The 21,979-nt window shown below is 69.1% G+C and overlaps 3 protein-coding genes across 3 annotated transcripts; 1 reads left to right on the forward strand and 2 right to left on the reverse strand.

The window, feature by feature from the left end:
* Positions 1-259: 259 nt before the first annotated feature.
* OPLAH (5-oxoprolinase, ATP-hydrolysing) lies at positions 260-9,726 on the forward strand. The gene is made up of 27 exons (XM_040991645.1): positions 260-330; positions 756-979; positions 1,070-1,261; positions 1,677-1,776; positions 1,978-2,101; positions 2,185-2,380; positions 2,472-2,637; positions 2,735-2,873; positions 3,152-3,219; positions 3,303-3,568; positions 3,675-3,787; positions 3,945-4,115; positions 4,241-4,378; positions 5,945-6,083; positions 6,167-6,279; positions 6,396-6,547; positions 6,796-6,956; positions 7,041-7,142; positions 7,235-7,409; positions 7,816-8,000; positions 8,082-8,228; positions 8,309-8,443; positions 8,518-8,667; positions 8,766-8,923; positions 9,050-9,210; positions 9,299-9,396; positions 9,561-9,726. The coding sequence occupies exons 2-27, from the start codon at positions 809-811 to the stop codon at positions 9,705-9,707; spliced, it is 3,867 nt and encodes a 1,288-aa protein (XP_040847579.1). The 5' UTR covers positions 260-330; positions 756-808; the 3' UTR covers positions 9,708-9,726.
* A 39-nt stretch (positions 9,727-9,765) lies between these two features.
* On the reverse strand, positions 9,766-11,699 carry LOC121163867 (sphingomyelin phosphodiesterase 5-like). The gene is made up of 7 exons (XM_040991587.1): positions 10,872-11,699; positions 10,708-10,780; positions 10,472-10,609; positions 10,297-10,386; positions 10,155-10,218; positions 9,934-10,069; positions 9,766-9,858 (listed from the first exon to the last, which is right to left on the reverse strand). Exons 1-7 carry the CDS (start codon positions 11,697-11,699, stop codon positions 9,766-9,768), a joined length of 1,422 nt encoding a protein of 473 aa, XP_040847521.1.
* Positions 11,700-12,819: 1,120 nt separating this feature from the next.
* SPATC1 (spermatogenesis and centriole associated 1) lies at positions 12,820-21,414 on the reverse strand. The gene is made up of 6 exons (XM_040991566.1): positions 21,204-21,414; positions 16,225-16,413; positions 15,806-16,134; positions 15,286-15,730; positions 15,045-15,184; positions 12,820-13,149 (listed from the first exon to the last, which is right to left on the reverse strand). The coding sequence occupies exons 1-6, from the start codon at positions 21,412-21,414 to the stop codon at positions 12,820-12,822; spliced, it is 1,644 nt and encodes a 547-aa protein (XP_040847500.1).
* Positions 21,415-21,979: the final 565 nt, after the last annotated feature.

The following is a 21,979-nucleotide window of genomic DNA, read 5'->3' on the forward strand; positions in this document are numbered from 1 at the left end:
GCGGGCGAGGGCCCTCTCCAGCGCACGCGGCCCGAGCGCCGCCCTTCCGCCCCCGGCCGCCCCGCGCGCCCCGGCCGCTCTCTGGAGCTCAGGCCGTCGGCAGGACGCGCTCGCCCGGCGCGGGACCCGGCGGCCCGCAGAGCCAAGGTGACCTGCCCGCGCCGGGCCCGCCCAGGAACAGGCCGGCCTGACGCAGCCGCGGGGGTGGCGCGCTCCGGCCTCGTCCTGGGGGCGGGCCCCGCAGGCCCCTCCCCGGGACGGACGCCGGCGAGGGTCGGGCCGACGGGGAGCGCACCCGGGCCAGTGAGCGACCCGGAGCGGAGCAGGCAGGTGGGTAGCGCTCTGGGCTCTCTCCTCTCTGCCGCCTCTTCCTTTCTCCCGCCTGGACCAGCTCCTCACCACCCCCGGGCCTCTGCCCGCCTCGTCCCAGAGCCTCACTAGGCCTGGGCCAGCAGGAAAGAGCGAGCAAGGTGGGCAGTGGGGTCCCCTCACCTGCCCTGGCTTGTCGCGTGCTGTTTGGTGCCAAGAGAACTCCGACCCACTGGGCAGAGGATCTCGGCTCCTGCCCCCAGCAGGGCACTGGGCGCCCTTCTGTTCTCTGCCTGGCCTGTCCAGTCCCAGCTGCCCTCCCAGTGCGCACTGGCTCCCGTGGGCCCTCCCAGGTTCCCTCCCGTTTCCCATTCCCGCCCAGGGCTACAGCAGAGGAGAGCCTGCATGCCTGCGCGCACAGGCGCTCACCCAACCACTCTATCCAGTTCACCCAGGGCTGCCAGCTGAAGAACCAGTGCCGGACTCCAGCGCCCCCACCATGGGCGCCCCCGAAGGCCGCTTTCATTTTGCTATCGACCGGGGAGGGACCTTCACCGATGTCTTTGCCCAGTGCCCCGGTGGGCACGTGCGGGTCCTGAAGCTGCTCTCAGAAGACCCCGCCAACTATGCAGATGCCCCCACTGAGGGCATCCGTCGCATCCTGGAGCAGGTGCAGCCACAGAGCCTGAGGGGTGCGCAGAGCCAGGGGTGGGGGGGCCCTGGCCGGCCACAGGCCTCGTGCTGACCCAGCAGTTTGCAGGAGAGCGGTACGCTGCTGCCCCGGGACCGGCCACTGGACACCAGTCGCATCGCCAGCATCCGCATGGGGACCACGGTGGCCACCAACGCACTGCTGGAACGGCGTGGGGAGCGGGTGGCCCTGCTGGTGACCCGCGGCTTCAAGGACCTGCTGCACATTGGCACCCAAGCCCGCGTGAAACTCTTCGATCTGGTGAGTCCCCTTCCAGGTGCTGGCTCCCAACTCCTCGGGGACCCTTCCTCCGCGCCCCCCAGTCCTTGAGGGCACATGCGGTCCTGCCTGCCACCCTCTGCTGTCCCGGGTTGGCTCGTGGGGGCAGGGTTTTTGGTTGTACTCAGGTGCCTGGAGGCAGAGCCGCCCCTGCCTGTGCTGGACCTTGGACTGGCTGTGCCTCCCCTGAGCCCCTGCCTGCCCCCAGGCCGTGCCCATACTTGCTGTGTTGTACCTGCCTGCCCCTCCCTGAGCCCCTGCCTGCCCCCAGGCCGTGCCCATACTTGCTGTGTTGTACCTGCCTGCCCCTCCCTGGGCCCCTGCCTGCCCCCAGGCCGTGCCCATACTTGCTGTGTTGTACCTGCCTGCCCCTCCCTGAGCCCCTGCCTGCCCCCAGGCCGTGCCCATGCCCGAGGTGTTGTACGAGGAGGTTGTGGAGGTGGATGAGCGTTTGGTGCTGTACCGTGGAGAGCCAGGCACTGGGACACCTGTGAAAGGTGTGTGCAGGGGTGCTGGGGTGGGTGTGTGGCAGGTGGGCTGCACAGGAGACCTGGGCTGGCGTGGGTCCTGCAGGCCGCACAGGAGACCTGGGCTGGCGTGGGTCCTCCTGCAGGCCGCACAGGAGACCTGGGCTGGTGGCGTGGGTCTCCTGCAGGCCGCACAGGAGACCTGGACTGGTGGCGTGGGTCCTCCTGCAGGCCGCACAGGAGACCTGCTGGAGGTACAGCAGCCGGTGGACCTGGTGGCGCTGCGTGGGAAGCTGGAGGGGCTCCTGTCTCGCGGCATCCGCAGCCTGGCCGTGGTGCTCATGCACTCCTACACGTGAGCGGGGCCTGTGGGCTGCTGGAGGGTGCATGGACACTGGACGGGCACAGCCCCCCAACACACCTGGGTTCTCGCCCTAGGTGGGCCCAGCACGAGCAGCAGGTGGGCATGCTGGCCCGGGAGCTGGGCTTCCTGCACGTGTCGCTCTCCTCGGAGACCATGCCCATGGTGCGCATTGTGCCCCGTGGGCACACGGCCTGCGCCGACGCCTACCTCACGCCTGCCATCGAGCGCTATGTGCAGGGCTTCCGCCGTGGGTTCCAGGGCCAGCTGAAGGTGAGGGGCCTAGGGCTTCCCGTCCCCCTTGCCTCAAGTACCTGCCAGGCGCTCGTGGCCGCCCGCTGAGCCCCTCCCCGCCCCACCGCAGGACGTACAGGTGCTGTTCATGCGCTCCGATGGTGGCCTGGCACCCGTGGATGCCTTCAGCGGCTCCCAGGCCGTGCTCTCTGGCCCTGCTGGCGGTGTGGTTGGCTATGCGGCCACTACCTACCAGCTGGAGGGTGGCCAGCCGGTCATCGGCTTCGACATGGGAGGTACGGATGCCTGAGGCGGCCCCGGAGGTGGCTGGGTGTGTGGGCGGGTAGGGGCATCCTCGGGGCTGCTCTAGCACCCGTGCCTGTCACGCCACAGGCACATCCACGGACGTGAGCCGCTACGCCGGGGAGTTTGAGCACGTGTTTGAGGCGAGTGTTGCGGGAGTCACCCTTCAGGCGCCCCAGCTGGACATCAACACAGTGGCGGCCGGTGGGGGCTCGCGCCTCTTCTTCAGGTCAGCTCCCGGGTGCTCCTGGGCTCCTTGGTGCTCCCGGGCTCCTTGGTGCTCCTGGGCTCCTTGGTGCTCCCGGGCGCTCCTGGGCTGGTGCTCCTGGGCTGGTGCTCCTTGGTGCTCCTGGGCTCCTTGGTGCTCCGGGGCTCCTTGGTGCTCCTTGGTGCTCCTTGGTGCTCCCGGGTGCTCCGGGGCTCCTTGGTGCTCCTTGATTCCGGGGTGCTCCTGAGTTCCCTGCCTACCCCCGATCTGTCACCTCCAACACCAGTCCTTTTCTTAAGGTCTGGCCTCTTTGTCGTGGGGCCCGAGTCCGCGGGCGCCCACCCGGGCCCTGCCTGCTACCGCAAAGGTGAGAGCTGCCACCGCCCCCATCCTGGCTGTGCCACGCACCCCGCCCTCCACCTGGCGCCCCACACACTGTGTCCACTCCAGGGGGCCCCGTGACACTGACGGACGCCAACTTGGTGCTGGGGCGCCTGCTGCCTGCCTCCTTCCCCTGCATCTTTGGCCCGGGAGAGGACCAGCCCCTGTCGCCCGAGGCCTCCCGCAAGGCCCTGGCTGCCGTGGCCGCCGAGGTCAACAGCTTCCTCACCCAAGGGCCTTGCCCGGCCTCCCCGTTGAGCCTGGAGGAGGTGGCCATGGGGTTCGTGCGTGTGGCCAACGAGGCCATGTGCCGGCCCATCCGTGCACTCACGCAGGTGAGCCTGTGCCTGCCGGGTCAGCCTACCTAGGGGGTGGGGGTGGGCAGAGTCCAGTGGCTGGCTGGAGCAGGAGAGATGACCACTGATCCTGCTGGCTCTGCAGGCGCGAGGTCACGACCCCTCGGCCCACGTGCTGGCTTGCTTTGGGGGAGCTGGAGGACAGCACGCCTGCGCCATCGCCCGGGCCTTGGGCATGGACACCGTGCATATTCACAGGTGGGCAAAGGTGGGAGGTCAGGGAGAGCCTGCCCCCACCCTGGCCCCGTGCCCACGTGCCCCTCCCCAACCCGCCGCCCATGTACTCCACATGGCCCCATGCCCATGTGCCCCTCCGAGCCCTGTGCCCAGGTCCCCACGTGCCCTCTCTCTGCAGGCACAGTGGGCTGCTGTCGGCAGTGGGGCTGGCCCTGGCTGATGTTGTTCAGGAGGCCCAGGAGCCCTGCTCCCTGCCCTACACGCCGGACACCTTCGCGCAGCTTGACCAGCGGCTGAGCCAGCTGGAGGAGCAGTGTGTGGACGCTCTGCAGGCCCAGGGCTTCCCCAGGTGGGCTGCCTGGCCAGCTCTCCTCCTGTCCTGTGTCCAGTGGACTGTGTGTGCTCCATGCCAGCACCGAGACCACGCTGTCGTGGAGTTGCTGTCCCCAGCCCTTCCTGCTCTGTCCTGCCTAGGTCCCAGATCAGGACGGAGGGCTTCCTGCACTTGCGTTATCAGGGCACGGACTGCGCCCTGATGGTGACCGCCCACCAGCACCCAGCCACTGCCCACTCTCCCCGCGCCGGCGACTTTGGGGCAGCCTTTGTGGAGAGGTACCACACTGCCCTGTCCGCGTGGCCTGTGGGGTGGCTTGCCCTGCCCACAGCTGCCCTCTCGCTCCCTGGGGGTGGTCTGCCCTGCCCTGCCCACAGCTGCCCCCTCGCTCCCTGGGGGTGGTCTGCCCTGCCCTGCCCTGGCCACAGCTGCCCCCTTGCTCCCTGGGGGTGGTCTGCCCTGCCCTGCCCTGCCCACAGCTGCCCCCTCGCTCCCTGGGGGTGGTCTGCCATGCCCTGCCCACAGCTGCCCCCTTGCTCCCTGGGGGTGGTCTGCCTTGCCCTGCCCTGGCCACAGCTGCCCCCTCGCTACCTGGGGGGGGGTCTGCCTTGCCCTGCCCTGCCCACAGCTGCCCCCTTGCTCCCTGGGGGTGGTCTGCCCTGCCCTGCCCACAGCTGCCCCCTTGCTCCCTGGGGGTGGTCTGCCTTGCCCTGCCCTGCCCACAGCTGCCCCCTCGCTACCTGGGGGTGGTCTGCCATGCCCTGCCCACAGCTGCCCCCTTGCTCCCTGGGGGTGGTCTGCCCTGCCCTGCCCACAGCTGCCCCCTCGCTCCCTGGGGGTGGTCTGCCCTGCCCTGGCCACAGCTGCCCCCTTGCTCCCTGGGGGTGGTCTGCCCTGCCCACAGCTGCCCACAGCTGCCCCCTCGCTCCCTGGGGGTGGTCTGGCCTGACCTGCCCACAGCTGCCCCCTCATTCCCTGTGGGTGATCTTCCCTGCCCTGGCCACAGCTGCCCCCTTGCTCCCTGGGGGTTGTCTGCCCTGCCCTGGCCACAGCTGCCCCCTTGCTCCCTGGGGGTGGTCTGCCCTGCCCTGCCCTGGCCACAGCTGCCCCCTCGCTCCCTGGGGGTGGTCTGCCTTGCCCTGGCCACAGCTGCCCCCTTGCTCCCTGGGGGTGGTCTGCCATGCCCTGCCCACAGCTACCCCCTCGCTCCCTGGGGGTGGTCTGCCCTGCCCTGGCCACAGCTGCCCCCTCGCTCCTCCCTGGGGGTTGTCTGCCCTGCCCTGGCCACAGCTGCCCCCTTGCTCCCTGGGGGTGGTCTGCCCTGCCCTGCCCTGGCCACAGCTGCCCCCTCACTCCCTGGGGGTGGTCTGCCCTGCCCTGGCCACAGCTGCCCCCTCGCTACCTGGGGGTGGTCTGCCCTGCCCTGCCCACAGCTGCCCCCTTGCTCCCTGGGGGTGGTCTGCCCTGCCCTGGCCACAGCTGCCCCCTCGCTCCCTGTGGGTGGTCTGCCCTGCCCTGCCCACAGCTGCCCCCTCGCTCCCTGGGGGTGGTCTGCCCTGCCCTGCCCTGGCCACAGCTGCCCCCTCGCTCCCTGGGGGTGGTCTGCCCTGCCCTGGCCACAGCTGCCCCCTTGCTCCCTGGGGGTGGTCTGCCTTGCCCTGCCCTGGCCACAGCTGCCCCATCGCTACCTGGGGGGGGTCTGCCTTGCCCTGCCCTGGCCACAGCTGCCCCCTTGCTCCCTGTGGGTGGTCTGCCCTGCCCTGCCCTGCCCTGCCCACAGCTGCCCCCTCGCTCCCTGGGGGTGGTCTGCCCTGCCCACAGCTGCCCCCCACCCCACTGGGCAGGTACATGAGGGAGTTTGGATTCATCATCCCTGAGCGGCCGGTGATGGTGGACGATGTGCGGGTGAGGGCCACTGGCTGCAGTGGTCTTCGCCTTGAGGATGTCCCCAAAGCCCAAACCGGGCCGCCCCGAGTGGACAAGGTTGGTGGCCCTGGGACACAGAGGGACCTCAACCCCAGGGGAGCGTGCTGAGCGGGAGCCTCCGCTGACTGGGTCTTCTGCAGATGACCCAGTGCTATTTCGAGGGGGGCTACCAGGAGACCCCCGTGTACCTGCTGGGAGAGCTGGGCTGCGGGCACAAGCTGCACGGGCCGTGCCTCATTATCGACAGCAACAGGTGGGCTGGGGCCTGGCCGCTGTCCCTGCTGGGGCTCTTGGCTCTGGGCACAGGGGTCTGGAGGCTTCGGCGTGCTCCTTGGCCCCCACACGACCCTTCGGTGCTGCTGTCCCCAGCACCATCCTGGTGGAGCCAGGCTGCCAGGCCGAGGTGACCGAGCAAGGGGACATCCGCATCTCGGTGGGGGCCGAGGCACCGAGCACGGTGGGCACCCAGCTGGACCCCATCCAGTTGTCCATCTTCTCGCACCGCTTCATGAGCATTGCTGGTGAGTCCCGACTGCCCGTGGCCCTCGCGGGGGCGGGGGCTGGCAGCTCTCGGTGGGAGCCGTGGGACCCTGTCCAGGCCCAGGTGCAGGCCGTGGCTTTTCCTGCCTAAGAGCCGGATGCCGGTGTGCCAGGCGGGGACGGGGTGCGGGAGGCAGGTCTGTGCACGTGCGCTCCCTGCCCGGCCTGAAGCCCCCAGGCTGCGTGGCGGGTAGGGCTGGCGGGCACCAGGTCCCTCTGTGCCCCCCAGAGCAGATGGGGCGCATCCTGCAGCGCACGGCCATCTCCACCAACATCAAGGAAAGGCTGGACTTCTCCTGCGCCCTCTTTGGGCCGGACGGGGGGCTGGTCTCCAATGCCCCCCACATCCCTGTGCACCTGGGCGCCATGCAGGAGACGGTGCAGTTCCAGGTGTGCCTCCCCAGCCACGCCCCCGTGCACACAGGCCCCGCCCCCTGCGGCCCCTCACAGCCCCCTCCCTGTGCCCGGTTTCAGATCCAGCACTTGGGGGCTGATCTGCACCCCGGGGACGTGCTTCTGAGCAACCACCCAAGCGCAGGCGGTAGCCATCTGCCGGACCTCACGGTCATCACCCCGGTGAGCGGCGCACGCCCCCTGCCAGGCGAGCTGGGACACCCCCTGGGAGAGCCTCGGAGGCTGCGGGGCTGACCGATGCCGTGCACCTGCAGGTGTTCTGGCCAGGCCAAACGCGGCCTGTGTTCTATGTGGCCAGCCGTGGGCACCACGCTGACATCGGGGGCATCACCCCGGGCTCCATGCCACCACACTCTACGTCCCTGCAGCAGGAGGGGGCTGTCTTCCTGTCCTTCAAGCTGGTCCAGGGCGGCGTCTTCCAGGAGGACGGTGAGCGGCAGGCGGGGACGCAGTGGATGGGTGGCCAGGACACCCAGGTGAGGCCCCCAGGTCGGGGTCAGGTGGCCAGGACACCCAGGTGAGGCCCCCAGGGTCGGGGTCAGGTGGCAGCCACCTGAGACGTGTGTGGCTCCCACTGGTCAGGGCCTTTGCCGGCTTCAGCCTGAGCCACCCAGGGGTGTGTGCACTGGGGCAAAGCTGGCAGGGAGACGTGTGCACGTGGGGATGGGGGAGGCCTGGGCCTGCGAGTGAAGGGAGCAGAGCCCGGGCTGAGGCGTGAAGGCACTGTGGCAAGCCTGGCCTGGCAGATGGCAGCCGGGCTGGCTGGGCATGGGGGCTCCTGCAGGGTGGTGAGCTTGGGTTCTCAAAGGGCTGAGCGGGGACCCTCTCGGTGCAGCTGTGACAGAGGCTCTGCGGGCGCCGGGCAAGATCTCGGGCTGCAGCGGGACCAGGAACTTGCATGACAACCTGTCGGACCTCCGGGCACAGGTGGCCGCCAACCAGAAGGGCATCCAGCTGGTGGGCGAGCTCATCGGCCAGTACGGCCTGGACGTGGTGCAGGCCTACATGGGACACATTCAGGTGCGCCAGACCCTGGGCGTGGGCGCTGGGCCCTGGGCGTGGGTTCGGGCGCCAGCTGCAGCCCAGGCCTCTTTCCCGCAGGCCAACGCCGAGCTGGCAGTGCGTGACATGCTGCGGGCCTTCGGCTCGGCCCGGCAGGCCCAGGGCCTGCCCCTGGAGGTGTCAGCGGAGGACCACATGGACGATGGCTCCCCCATCCGCCTGCGCGTGCAGGTCAACCTGAGCCAGGTGGGCCGCGAGGGCACGGGCGGGCGCGGCAGGGAGGGCTGGCCGCCGGCTGACTGGGTGCCCTGCCTTGTGCCGCGCAGGGGAGCGCTGTGTTCGACTTCAGCAGCACCGGGCCCGAGGTGTTCGGCAACCTGAACGCGCCGCGGGCCATCACGCTGTCCGCGCTCATCTACTGCCTGCGCTGCCTCGTGGGCCGCGACATCCCGCTCAACCAGGTACGCGCGCGCTCGCCTCTCCGGGGCGCTCTCGGGGCGCCCCGACCCTGAGCATCGCCCGGTCCCCCGCGCAGGGCTGCCTGGCACCCGTCCGCGTCGTCATCCCCGCGGGCTCCATCCTGGACCCGTCCCCCGAGGCGGCCGTGGTGGGCGGCAACGTGCTGACCTCGCAGCGAGTGGTAGACGTCATCCTCGGGGCCTTCGGGGCCTGCGCTGCGTCGCAGGTGCGGAGGGCGCTGGGGGCGCGGCTGCGGGGCTCGGGGGCGGGAGAGCGTGCGGGGTGGGCGGGGACGGTACCGAGCGCCCGCGCTTGCCCCTCCAGGGCTGCATGAACAATGTGACGCTGGGCAACGCTCGCATGGGCTACTACGAGACGGTGGCGGGCGGCGCGGGCGCGGGTCCTGGCTGGCACGGACGCAGTGGCGTGCACAGCCACATGACCAACACACGCATCACGGACCCTGAGATCCTGGAGCGGCGGTGAGCGGCGGGGCCGGGGGCCAGGGCCGGGGAGGGAGCCCGCAGCAAGGTCCCTAGTGTGAGCTGAGCGCCCTGCCACGCACAGCCCCCCTCCCCCGTGCACGCTGAGCGCCCTGCCGTGCACAGGTACCCCGTGATCCTGCGCCGCTTCGAGCTGAGACCTGGCTCTGGGGGCCGAGGCCGCTTCCGCGGCGGCGATGGTGTGATCCGCGAGCTGCTGTTCCGCGAGGAGGCCCTGCTGTCGGTGCTGAGCGAGCGTCGTGCCTTCCAGCCCTACGGCCTCCACGGTGCGCCCCACCCTCCCCTGCCCCTGGGGACCCCTCTTCTGTGGTGCCCGGGCCTCCCTGGACGCCCTGTGCCTCACCTCTGCCGCAGGGGGCAAGCCTGGCGCCCGGGGCCTCAACCTGCTGATCCGCAAGGACGGCCGCACCATAAACCTGGGTGGGAAGACGTCGGTCGCCGTGTCCCCCGGGGTAAGCGCCGTGGCCCGTGCGGCATGCTAGCAGTGGAGGGGGAATGCAGGCGCGGAGGCTACCAGAAACCAGGTTTAATTGGGGGCCTGGAAAGTAGCCAAGCGCAGGGAGGCGTCCGGGACCGCCCTTCCCGCCCCTGCTGAGCCTGCACCCCTCCTCCGCAGGACGTGTTCTGCCTGCACACGCCGGGCGGCGGGGGCTACGGAGACCCCGAGGACCCTGCGGCCCCGCCAGGCTCGCCTCCCCAGCCCACGACCTTCCACGAGCGTGGCAGCGTCTACGAGTACCGCCGGGCGCAGGAGGCCGTGTGAAGGGCAATAAAACGCCTGCGGGCCTCCCCGGCTTGTCCGCGTGCGTCTATTGCGGTGGTCACGCGGGCGCAGACACCCGCAGCTGCAGGCCGACGGCCAGGTGGTCGGTGAGGCCGGCCAGCGCAGTGCTGAAGCTCACCAGCTCCACCTCCTGCGGGTGGGCAGGCGGGACTCAGGCTGCAGGGTCTTCCCCTGCCCGTCCGCTCCCAAGTTCCCTGGCACTTACTGGGCTCAGCGGGCCCTCGGGCTGTGGCCGGTAGGTGATGTAGTCCAGCCGCCGGCCTTGCCAGGGGCTGGGCCGGGCGCCTCCGTTGGGAGGGCCCTCCAGGTAGAGCAGCCGGCCTTTCTCCTGCTCCAGGGCCCTGGCGGAGGGGCGGGTCACCAGGGCTGGGTACCAGGCCCTGTGTCTGGGGGCGGGGAGCCAGTGGAGCCTGGGCGGCTACTCACCTGCACAGCCTCACGGGGGAGTTGACCGTTGAGTGGTGCAGTGTGCTGGTGCTCAGTAGGGTCCCTGTGGAGGTCAGGAGGGCGGTGTTAGGAGGCCTGGCACGCCCTGCCACCCCATGCTCCCTGCACTTGGACGCGATACCCAGGGCCCAGGGCTGCTCCTGGCGCGTGCCCAGGCGGCACGGGTCCCGGAAGCAGCGGAAGAGCTGGTGCTCCTGCTCCCGTGCGTGGTCTGCGGGTGGAAAAAGATGGGGTGTCAGGTTGGCGGGGCAGCGCCTCCGGCTCCCGCCCCTGGTGGGCCTGCAGCTGCACCTGACCTTGGGACACGTTGTCGAAGTTGAGGTCGCCCAGCAGCACACTGAAGGCCACAGCCTCGTCGGGGCGGCTCTCGGCTTCGAACTGCTCGGCCCAGTCCAGCAGCAGCGTCAGCTGTTCACAGCGCAGGTGCCCGTCCTCTGCGGGGTGCGTCCTGAATGAGCCCCCCGCCTTACCCTTGCGCTCTGGGTGGTGTGGGGCAGCCGAGCAGGCGCCAGACGCCTCGTGTGCGACTCACGGGTAGGCGCATGCAGGTGCGTGCAGTGCAGGAAGCCAACAACGCGGCGCCCGTCCAGTACTCCCAGTTGCGCCTGCAACACCAGGGACGCTGGGTTCCAGCTCCACTCGCAGCTCTCAGCCAAGCAGGCACCCGCTGCTCCTTGGGCTCACTGGGGTCAGTACCTGGGCCGAGAGCAATCCCTTGGAGGCTAGGGAGTCTTCCCGCCGTGCTTTGGGGAAGCAGCGGAAGGAGGCACGCAACAGTGGGTAGCGTGAGGCCAGCAGCAGCCCACTGCCCAGCAACTTGAGGTGGGGGCCTCGCTGCAGGCCTAGTGTGCCCACGTCACACAGCACAGGGCCGAGACAGGGCGCCAGGCAGTGCACCAGGCGCCCCCCGGCGCGTACGTCAAACACCTCCTGCAAGCACACGAAGTCCAGACCTGCGGGCAACACGGGCTGGAGCACCCCGCAGGGCGCCCCTGGCTGCGGCTGCCTGCAGCGGCTGTCCTCGGAGGACTGCAGGCCGGCCAGGAGCGCAGCGCGGATGGCCTCTGCGCGCCGCTGGCTGTGTGGCAAGTTGCTGAAGCGCGCCAGCCCGTCGGGGAGCAGACACAGGTTGGCGGTCAGGAAGACGAAGCAGCGCTCGGGCTCGGCGGGAGGGCGCCAGGGCAGGGGTGGCGCCCAGGACCGCGGAGGGGGCTGGTAGCAGAAGGGGCGGCGTGTGGCCTGCAGTGGCAGCCAGAGTAGCAGGCCTGGCAGTGCCAGCGGCAGTGCCAGCGCCAGCAGCAGCAGCAGCGCCAGAGCCACGCAGCCAACCGCCGCGGTGCGCAGCCGCGCCAGCCTCGGGGGGCGCACCCTGGGAGCGCAGCAGCCCAGCAGCTGGTCCAGGGCCCAGTAGGTTGGGAAGAGCAGCACGCGGGACAGGCTGTGCAGGGCGTGCAGCACCGGGTGCGGGAAGGGCGAGGGCCGCAGGGCGTCAGGGGCCGGGGGCCAGTCGGGTAGGGATTGCATGGTGCGTGCGCAGGCCTTCTTTGCCGCAAGGCCCCAAAAGCTGTAACTGCGCGCGTGGAGTCGTCGGTGCGTCCGCGAGGGGCGGCGCTGGGCGAGAGGGTTGGTAGGGCAATGTGCGCAGGGCAGAGGGGGCGCCCGCTGCGGAGAGCCAAAGGGAGAGAAAGGGACCCCGCTTCGAGCCTCACCCACGGAGGAGCCGAGCCGGCCCCAGCACCCCCGCGGGAAGAGCCGTGTGCGCAGCGTCCTGGCGGATCAGCCGCACCACGGACCCCTCGACCCCGCCAGCTCTTCCCAGCCCGCGTAGCCCCAGGGTTCAAAGACAACGCAGGGGCACCGTCCAGCCTCCGCCTAGCTCCCCGCAGAGAACCCCAAAGGGCGGCCGCGGAGGTGCGGCCCTGACACCCTACCCCAAGGAACTCGGTCGTGGGGCGGGACCGTTAAGGCCGCCGGCTCGCGAGCCGGCCGGAAGCCAGCTGCCCCGGCGCTAACGGGGCTCGAACTCTTGGGTACGGCTGAGCTCGGGTTTGTGCCACTGCTTTTTCTGATGGCGCATCCGCCTGAAATGGCCCTGGGTGGCTTGGGTCGGGGCTGACCCTCGCCTCTACCGGCCGGCCTGCTGTGTGTCGCGGAGTGCCCAGGGGGCCAACGGCCCAGCGGTCTGACTGGACGCCCCCGCCCTCTGCTGGAGCTTGGGAATGACGGAGGGCCCAGGGGCCCCTCAGCCAGGGCGGGCCTGGGCGCCTCGCTGGCTGCTGACGCATGCTCACCGGACCCCAGAGAGGCTCCTCCCTTCTCTCCTTGTCCACCTGTGGGCCAGGGGCCCTAGCCTTGACCGTCCTGCAGCGCCCCCGCCCCCGCACGCCAGCTGTGCCCACCACCCTGGGCTTGCTGTGGTTCTGCCCCTCTGGTTTGTGCCTGTCTGAACTTCATGGGCCACTTCATGGGCCTCCGCTGCTCTCCTGGTGGCCAAGCTGGGGGAGACTGGGGGTCTTCCAATCGGTGCCTGCAGCCCACGTCTGGGGTGCCGAAGGGGCGGCCTGCGCGGCAAGCCCACCCGGCAGAGCAGAGGCCTGGTGGCTTGGTGTCTGTGGGAAGCTTTAATGGTCCTGCCTGGGGGGCATCACCAGATGAACATTGGCTTGCCGTCGTCATGTGCCAGCTGGTTGAGGCACGACAGCAGCAGCAGAGCGTCCGTGAGCATGCTGGGGTGCACCGTCTCCACCAGCACCCGCTGCAGGAAGTCCACGGTGTAGGAGCCGCCCTCGGAGGCGGCCAGCTCGGGCCGCTCCCGCAGGATGCCGTAGGCATTGACCAGCTGCTCCGTGAGCGCCGGGTGCACCCGCCCGTTGTAGCCCAGGCTCTGCAGCCGGTTCATGATGCTCACGTAGCGCTGAGTGAGCGTCTGGCACAACTCCTCATCCAGCTTGTGGTCGGTGGGGTTCAGTGAGGCCTGCGGGCAGGGCGGCTGGCCGTCAGATGGGCGGTGGCGGCGGCTGGCCGGGCTCTGAGGCAGTGAGCTGACAGGCTGAGACGGGGACCTCCCCTGCCCAGGTGGCCTGCTGGGGCTCACAGGGGACCCCCTCTGCCCAGGGCAGTCTGCTGGGGCTCTGGGGCTCACAGGGGACCCCCTCTGCCCAGGGTGGCCTGCTGGGGCTCTGGGGCTCACAGGGGACCCCCTCTGCCCAGGGTGGCCTGCTGGGGCTCTGGGGCTCACAGGGGACCTCCCCTGCCCAGGGTGGACATGCTCCCGTCATGGCCTGGGGGTGTAAGGGTTGACCGAAACCACCTCAGAGCAGCACGTGTGTGGTCAGTACCAGGCCCAGGGAGAGCCTTGTCGCTGCCCCAGGCGGATGTGTGTGGTGAGTTAGGACAAGGCGTGGGGTCAGCTTCCATCCCTCACATTCCAGGGCCCCCACACCCATCACCCCAACACCCTGACCACATCGCCCCAGCTCTCCAACCAGGTCTCCCACGCAGGGTCCAGGCTCGGGTTCCATCATGCCACTGTGTCCCCGAGCGCATGAGCAGGGAGCTGGATGGGAGTGGAGTAGCCAGGTCTGGGAGCAGTGTTTCCATGTGGGATGCCTGCACTGTAGGGGCGTCGTGGGGGCTGCACCCCATCCCCTCAAGCCCCGCCGTGTCACTCTCGGCTTCACACCCTCTCTGGAGCAGCCGGGACTGGGCCGGCAATCACAGTGCTGGTGCGGCAACTCTACCTGCTGTGCCGTGGGACTGGCCCCAATCCAAAACAACCTGGCCAGCACTGTGGCCTAGTTAAGCTAAGAGACTCGCCAACTGAGCCCTTGCAAGAAGGCAGAGTCCTGTGAACATGGAGCACAGTGGGGGGGAAGGCTGGGGTGGAGGACCGGGGCACTCACAGCCCTTCCCAGCCAGCTTCCCGTTCGGCAGCACCCTAGTCCTGGGCTCCTGCCACCCACATGGGAGACGAGGGTGGGGCTTTGCACTCCTGGCCTTGGCCTGGTCCAGCTCTCCATGTTAGGGGCTTTCAAATAAATATATACATCTTTGAATAAAACGAGAAGCCCGTTCAGTGAGGTTTAGCCAGAAAAGCCAAGCCCACGCCGTGACAGCTGACCTCGCAGAGGCCTGCCCTCCACAGGTGCCAACCCCGAGAAAGGATGACCAAGGACCCCGGCTCAGTGCTGGCTGCAGGCAGGGACGTCACGCTCTCACTCCTGTCCCAGCCCCACAGCAGTCCCCCAGTGGCCCCTGTGGGCACGCTGCAGCATGTCCAGTGGCTGCCAAGGCAGCCTGTGCAGTCCGTGCATGCCTAGGGCTGCCCACCCGACCCCTGCCAGCTGGAGGCTCTGGGCAGTGACCCACAGGGGAGGGGGAGGCCCAGGTTGGGCCTGTCGGTGCTTGCCCCGGCTCTCGCTGTCTGCTTGCAGGGAGGCTGTGGGGCCCGGCTTGGAGGCCTCCCTGCCTGATGCCTGGGGCCCCCAACCCCTCCAAGCTGCAGGTGTGGGAAGGGTCCTCAGAGCAGCCCCTGGAGGTGTGTGTAGGGAGTCACCACCCCAGCCCCCCCAGATGTGTGGGAGGGGTCCCTGCCCCAGGACCCTGGAGGTGTGTGGGGGTCCCCTGTGTGTGGGAGGGGTCCTCGGTGTGTGGGGGTCCCCCAGTGTGTGTGGGTCCTCTGGTGTTTAGGGGTCCCAGGCCCTGCAGGTGTGTGTGGGGGTCCCCCGTGTGTGGGGGTCCCCCGGTGTGTGTGTGGGTCCCCTGTGTGTGGAGGTCCCCCGTGTGGGGGTCCTCCGTGTGTGGGGGTCCCCAGTGTGGAGGTCCCCCGTGTGGGGGTCCCAGGCCCTGGCAGCGAAGGCAGCCCCGCACCTGGATGATTTTCTCCGGGATGTTGGAGACGGTGAAGCCGTAGAGGCGCACGCGCTCCGGAAAGATGCTGGACAGGATCCTACGGTCCAGCTGGAAGGCGATCTCGCCCACCAGCCTCTCCCAGGCCAGCTGCTTGGACTCTGCCGAGGCCGGAGCAGGGGTGGCAGGGGCCGGGTCAGCCGCCGGGGGGCCTGGTCAGCCGCCGGGGCCGGCCGCCCCTGCCCTCCCCCGCGGCACTGACCTCGGGGCGCGTCTCGGGAGCTCTCCGGGAACTTGCTGCTCTTGCGGTGGGTCGTCTTCCGATCCAGCTCCAGCACACTCTTGCGGGACGCCTCCGAGGAGCGCGAGCCCCGGGTGTCGCTGACCGAGGCCGGGGAGGACACGGTGCGCGGCGGGGAGGGCTGCGAGTTGCGTGGGGTTGAGTGGGGGCCGGGCGAGGCCTGCGGGTGGCTGGGGGGCTGGGAGGGCGCGGCGCTGGCGGAGCCGTAGCCCGGGGGGGACTGCGGGGCAGAAGCGGCGGGGACCGCCTGTGCCTGGGGGGCCCCGGGCTGGGCCCGGTCTGAGGTGCCATGCGCAAAGGCCGCGGCGCCTGCGGGGGTGGAGGACTGGAGGGGGGCATCCGCGAACATCACGCCGGGGGGCTCTGGATCCTGGGACATCCGGGCGTGCTCTGGAGAGGAGGGGTGAGGATGAGGGCGGGGAGCGCAGCCAGCCCCCTCCCGGCCCCCCGCACCCCCGCACCCCCAGTCCCCTGTGTTACCTTTGGGAGTGGGCACGGGCGCAGGGATGGCCGAGGCCTGGGGCCCCGAGGAGCGCAGCGGTTCTGCCACCCGCACCCTGGGGGCCTCCGACAGCACCAGGTTGCCCATGGGGCTGGCCAGAAGGTTCTGAGGGACACCTATGGGGGCAGCTGTGGAGCTGAGCAGGGGACTGCTCAGCGAGAGGGCCACGGGGCCCCCCATGGATGCCATCAGAGGGCTACTCTGCGACACGGCCAGTGGGCCAGCCAGGGGGCTGCTGGGAGTCAGCGAGCCGGTGGAGAGCATGCCCAAAGAGCCGGTCAGCGTGCCCATGGAGGGCACGGCCACCGACCCCGCCAGGTGGCCAGGGGCAGGCAGGCCCAGGGAGTTGGACAACGTGCTCGAGGGTGCTAGGTGGCCGGGCAGGTGGCTGGGCAGTGGCCCACTCAGGAGGCCAGAGATGGGGCTGCTCTGCATCGCTGGGGTGGGGCCGGGCAGCAGGGTGCCCAGGGGGCTCATTCCAGGCTGTGGGCTTCCCAGCATGTCGGCCAGGGGCGTCAGGGGCGTGATCCCCATCTCCTCCAGCGTGGGTTCCTTGGCTGTCGCTGTGGCCGTGGGCAGGAAGACATCTGAGGGGCAACGGGAGAAGGCGCCAGGTGAGCCCGGCCAGGAGCACCAGTCCCGCCCCAGCCGCCCCAGCCGCCCCAGCCTCTCCCTGGCCTGCCTGACCTCTAGAAGTCCCGGAGCAGTGGGGCCTGGGGTGGGGCATAATAAGTGTACCAGGCTGAGCCACCCACAGTCCAGTGGCTGTGCCCCTGGCTGCCCTGCAGTGGGCAGTGTGGTCCCTGAGCCAGACATGCGTCTGTAGGAAGACAGCTGTGTGAGGGGTGGGAGCTACTGGGCAGGTCACAGGGAGAAGCCCAGGAGTCTGTGTGGCCTGGGTCACAGCCGCCTGACCTGGCTCACAGCTCGGCACAGTGCAGCCCCATGATCTGGCAGCACAATGTGCAGGGACAGTGTTTGGGTGGAGATCCAGGCTGTACCTTCACATCGGTGCGCCTCCCTGAACCCCAATACGAGAGGCCCCATGTGGGGTGGTCCCACATTCACTGGCACAGGACTGAGGGACCACCGAGCGTCTCCCAGACCACATGGTACGTCTGCCGTGGCTTGCTCCTAAGAGTCGGGACCCCGGGCCCGGCGCGGTGGCGCAAGTGGTTAAGGTCCTCGCCTTGCACGCCTGGGATCCCATATGGGCGCCGGTTCTAATCCCAGAAGCCCCGCTTCCCTTCCAGCTCCCTGCCTGTGGCCTGGGAAAGCAGTCGAGGACGGCCCAAAGCTTTGGGAACCTGCACCTGCGTGGGAGACCCGGAAGAGGCTCCTGGCTTCGGATCAGCATAGCATGGGCCGTTGCGCTCACTTGGGGAGTGAATCATCGGACGGAAGATCTTCCTCTCTGTCTCTCCTCTCTGTATATCTGCCTTTCCAATGAAAAAATAATAAAAATAAATCTTAAAAAAAAAAAAAAAGAGTCGGGACCCCTCTGGGCAGCAGCTGGCAGGAGAGAAGGTGGCGCTGCCCCTGAGAAGGCGGCCACGGGCCACTGTCCTGTGAGGTGGGGCGGGGGCGAGGCGGGCATCCTCAGGTCCAGGAGACATGACCACACCACCGTGTGCTGGTGCCTGCCTGAGGGCGACCGGCCAGAGGCAAAGCGGGCAGGGTGGTGCAGTGGGCTGAGCTGCCGCTGGGAAGGCCACACCGTTCCAGGGTGAGGGTCAAGCAGCACCCTCTCACCTTGCTGCCCTGGGCAGCTTGCTGTCCTTGCCCCTGGGGGTGGGGCGGGGTCCTGGGGCGAGTGGCCCCTGCCTGTCGGGGCCTGCATCGCTTTGGGGTGCACATCCTGTGTCTTGGTCTCCTGCAGGAGCTGCTGGTCCCCCGTCTGCCTCCTGGGCAGCCGAGGCTCGCCCTGGGTGTGCTGTCTGCTGGCATGCTGCCCTGTCCAACCACCGACAGTAGGGCCCAGCCTTGTGTCCCCTCACTGGAGAGGGACCTGGGTCCCTGGGCACAGTGCCCGGCCGCTGTATCGGTGTTTACAGAGCGGCCTGGTAAACGAGCTGTGGAGGCAACCACGTGGGATGGATGTACTTCCACACCCTTGCAAGCAAAAATTAGAACAAGAACTAAAACTACGACCACATCAGAAAGCATAACTACTCAGAGACACAAAATCAGGCCTCGTGGCAAGAGCTTGAGGCGATGGAGAGGACCGCCCCTGCACGGGGGGGTGAGGGGGAAGGCTCGCCACACCTCCCCCTGCCCGCCCCCACACGGCCCTGTGTGCTTGCCCTCGCAGGGTGGGTCGGAACTGGTGTCCAGAACAAGCCCACACGTCCATGACCCACTAATTATGAGCAGGGTCCCAGGCCCATGCGGGGGTGTGCAGCCGGCTGGAAGCCCACGGCCACGGAGTGAGGTCAGAGACTCCGGCCACACTGCACGCATGCGTGACACTGAGATGAAATGGTGGAGAATCAGCGGCAGGTGCACAGCCTAGGCACGTTGGGTCAACCCGCAGGCGGCCGCGACACGGCCAGAACCCTCCCCTGTGGCTGGCAGGAGTGCCCCACCAGGAACTGACACCTCAGGGGGAGCCCTGGCGGCGGCTGCAGCCCGCTCAGGGCCGTGGGTCAGCGTGGGTCCCACTGGAGTCTGGGGTCTCTCGGGCACTCACTGTATGGACAGCAACGGGCATGGGGATGGTCTTTTTAAAAGATTTATCTTATTATTGGAAAGCTCTGTCTCTGGAGAGACACAGCGATCCTCCATCTGCTGGCTCACTCGCCACGTGGCTGCAACGGCCAGAGCTGAGCAGATCTGAAGCCAGGAGCCTCCACTGAGTCCCTCCCACGGGTGCAGGGTCCCAAGGCTTTGGGCTGATCTCGACTGCTTTCCCAGGCCACAAGCAGAGAGCTGGATGGGAAGTAGGGTGGCCAGGACACAAACCAGTGCCCATATGGGATCCCAGCAGATACAAGGCGAGCACTTTAGCCACTAGGCTACCGCGCCGGCCCCAGGGGGCTGCCCTTCTGCACATTGTTCCTGAGGGGACTTGGGTCTGTGAGCTCAGCCAAGGCCAGAGCCCCGGGAAGGGTCACTTCTTGGGTTTGTTCCCTCAGACAACCTGCTTTCCCTGGAAACACAGTTGATGTGACCCCACCGTCCGACTTCGCACCCAGGCCCGCCGTTGGCGACGCCCCACCCGAGCCCTGAGCCAACGGCCGGCCTTGCCCTCTGCCCTCCGGGGACAGACACAGCTGACCGAGGGTCCTGGCGCGGGGCGCAGCCCGAGGCTGAGGCTCTCCACACGGGTCTGGAAGGGCTGGGCCTCGGGCAGAAGCTTCCAGTGGGAGTGTGGGGTGTGCGGGGGTCTGGAAAGAGTGAGGGGCGGGTAGGGTGTCCACATGTCCTGAGGGAGGGGAGGGTCCTGAAGTGTGAGAAAGGGGGTGTCCTGACAGGAACGGTCCTGGCAGTGGGGCGGCCGGGGTCCCGGCAGGAGCAGGGGGTTCAGAGGGGAAGGGGGTCCCCAGGGGAAAGGGGCCCTAGTAGGGAAGGGGGCCCTTGGAAGGGAAGGGGGTGGGGGGAAGGGGCCCTGAGGGGAAGGGGCCAGAGGGGGGAAGGAGGGTCCTCTCAGGGGGACGGTGGGCATGGTGGGGATGCGGGGGTTGAGGACCCAAGGGGGCGGCCCGCACCCACAGGCTCCAGCGCCCCAGACGTGGGCTCCCGCGGGTGTCCCCTAAGGGGCGGCCCGCACCCACAGGCTCCAGCGCCCCAGACGTGGGCTCCCGCGGGTGTCTCCTAAGGGGCGGCCCGCACCCACAGGCTCCAGCGCCCCAGACGTGGGCTCCCGCGGGTGTGGGCTCCCGCGGGTGTCTCCTAAGGGGCGGCCCAGGGCGATTTAGGAGTTAGGCTCTTACTCTTTGCTTGCCCTTGGGAACTTGACTTTGAACTCCTCAGCCAGCACCCCCTGCCCCCACCTCTTCCCTAACTCCTGGCCTGATCCCATGAAGGAGCCTGGTTCAGGAGCAGGCAGGGCAAGCAGGCATGGTGAGGCGGGGGTGAGCAGGGGGGCGAGGCGCCTGCAAGGGCCCCTCCTGGAGCGGGGGCCGCCCCAGGGAGCTGGGGGCTGCACTCCCCCTCAGCCCTCGTGTTCAAGCACACGGCCTTGTCTCTCCACCTGCTGTCCCCTCGTTGTCCCCCATGGACGGTGGGGACCCCTGCGGACTCGGCCTGCTCTCCCTGGAGTTCATGCCGACACCCAGACGGGACTCTCGCTGTGAGGAGCCCCTCTCGTGGGCCCTCGGTATGCTGCCCCCATGCTGGGCCCTGCCCCTGCTGGCCTGCCGCAGCCATCTCACACGCAAAGCCGCCACACAGACCTCAGCCCCTGATGTGTGCCATTCGCCCCCGTGCCCCGGTGCTCGCACGCACAGCCTTGAGCCACAGCCACCGGGCTTCTCCTGAGGCCAGACTGCTGGCGAGGGACCATCCGGGGGTGCCCCCCGCCCAGCTGTATGGGCTCCCCTCGGCCTGATGCTGCAGCAGCTGTGCAGGCTGAAGGGGCCCGAGAACCCCGCATGGAATGGGAGGTGGGGGCTTGCCCAGCCCGCTGCCCTGAGCATGGCGCTACTGGCACAGCGTTTAAAATGCTGCGGAGCTGGGTGCTTGTGGCACCCAGGAATGGGGGGCAGCTCTGGGCGTGGGCAGCTGGTGCCTTGAGAGACCTTGAATGGCATGCTGGAGGCGTGCCATGGACAGGTGTGGGAGGGAAGGCAGCGTGACGTGCCCTCAGGAGCAGGGCGGCCTCCTGCTCGGTGGGTGAAGCCGGGCTTGTGGCAGGGCGGGTCCCCAGGGGCTGGGCCGGCTCCGGACCACGGGCAAGGAGGAAGGTGCCATGGGGAGGGAGGCAGAGGGACAGTCGCCACCTGCTGTTGGCCCTGTGCCCGTTGGGGTCTCACGGGGCCTGCCGCTGTGAGAAGTCCTCCTTGGGCTGTCATCGCACTGCCCCGCTGCCCGCCCACGTCCCTCGGCTTCCTGGCCTCGAGTACCCTCAGCTCGGTCGCTGCTCCAGGCCGGGCCCGGCACCCGCCCCGGCCTGGTGAAACGCCAGCTTGGGTCCTGGAGGTCTCCTGCCCTCAGAGGGTGGGGGATGGGGACAGGGCAACGGGAGCAGGCGGGGGCTGCTTGGTAGTTCACTTTAGGGGTGCTGGGGAGCAGATGCTGCCCTCGGGGGTGCTCAAAAGGGCCGGGCCCCGGGCCTTGCCCTCCTCCTACCTGCTGGGGCCAGTGGTCTGAGGGTTGCTCCCTGCCCGCCGAGCCCCCGCGGCCCCCCTCTGCCGCCCTCCTGGCCCCAGGCTCTTACTGTTGCCCTGGCGGGGCGCAGAGCCTGCCACCGCCTCCCCGAGGCCGCTGGGGAAGCCGCTGAGGCCGAGGCCGCCAGCCTGGGTCTTGAGGGCCGATCTGAGCTCGTGGTTCTCCCGGATGAGCCGCACCAGCTTCTTGAGCTCCTCATTCTCCCGCACAAGCCTCTCTATCTGATGCCGCAGCCCCTCGTAATTGGTGAGTAGAGACATGCCCCGGGCCGGCGGGAGGGGTGCGGCCCTCCGGAGGGCACCTCAGGCTGCCCAGGGCCCCGGGCCTTGCCCGGGCTGGAAGAGGGCGCCAGTCTGCAAGGCTGGCCCAGCGGACTTGGTATTGTGAGGTCAGAGCTGTGCCCTGCTCTCTGCCCTCTGTCCTGCCAGACTCAGGCCACGGCTGGGGGACATGGCCAGCAGAGCTCGCTGCTGCGCTCCGGCCTTGCGCAGCCCACCTGGCCGGTGCCGCACTCGGCGGAATCCTGCGTGAGCAGCGCGTGGACAGAGGGGCTGCAGGTGTCGGCGGGGAGCTGCACCGCCCTGACTCCTGCCAGATGCGCCTCTTCCTCATGCTGTGGCTGCCAAGGGCAGTGCCTCACTGCGGGTTGTCTTCCTCTGGCCCCTGGTGCCCAGGGTCAGCCTGGGGCTGCTGGCCGTGGGTGGCCTCCCCACGTGGTGGACTTGCTGCGTCCTGGCCTGCTCGTCCTGGCGGCTCGGTCTCTCTGCTTCTACATCCCTGGCGGCTCCTGGAGTCCCTGTCTTTAGTCCTAGAAGCCAAGGTGGC

This window comes from Ochotona curzoniae, unplaced genomic scaffold (genome assembly GCF_017591425.1).
Source record: "Ochotona curzoniae isolate NIBS_2020 unplaced genomic scaffold, NIBS_Ocur_1.0 contig_65, whole genome shotgun sequence".
Taxonomy (NCBI): Eukaryota; Metazoa; Chordata; class Mammalia; order Lagomorpha; family Ochotonidae; genus Ochotona; species Ochotona curzoniae.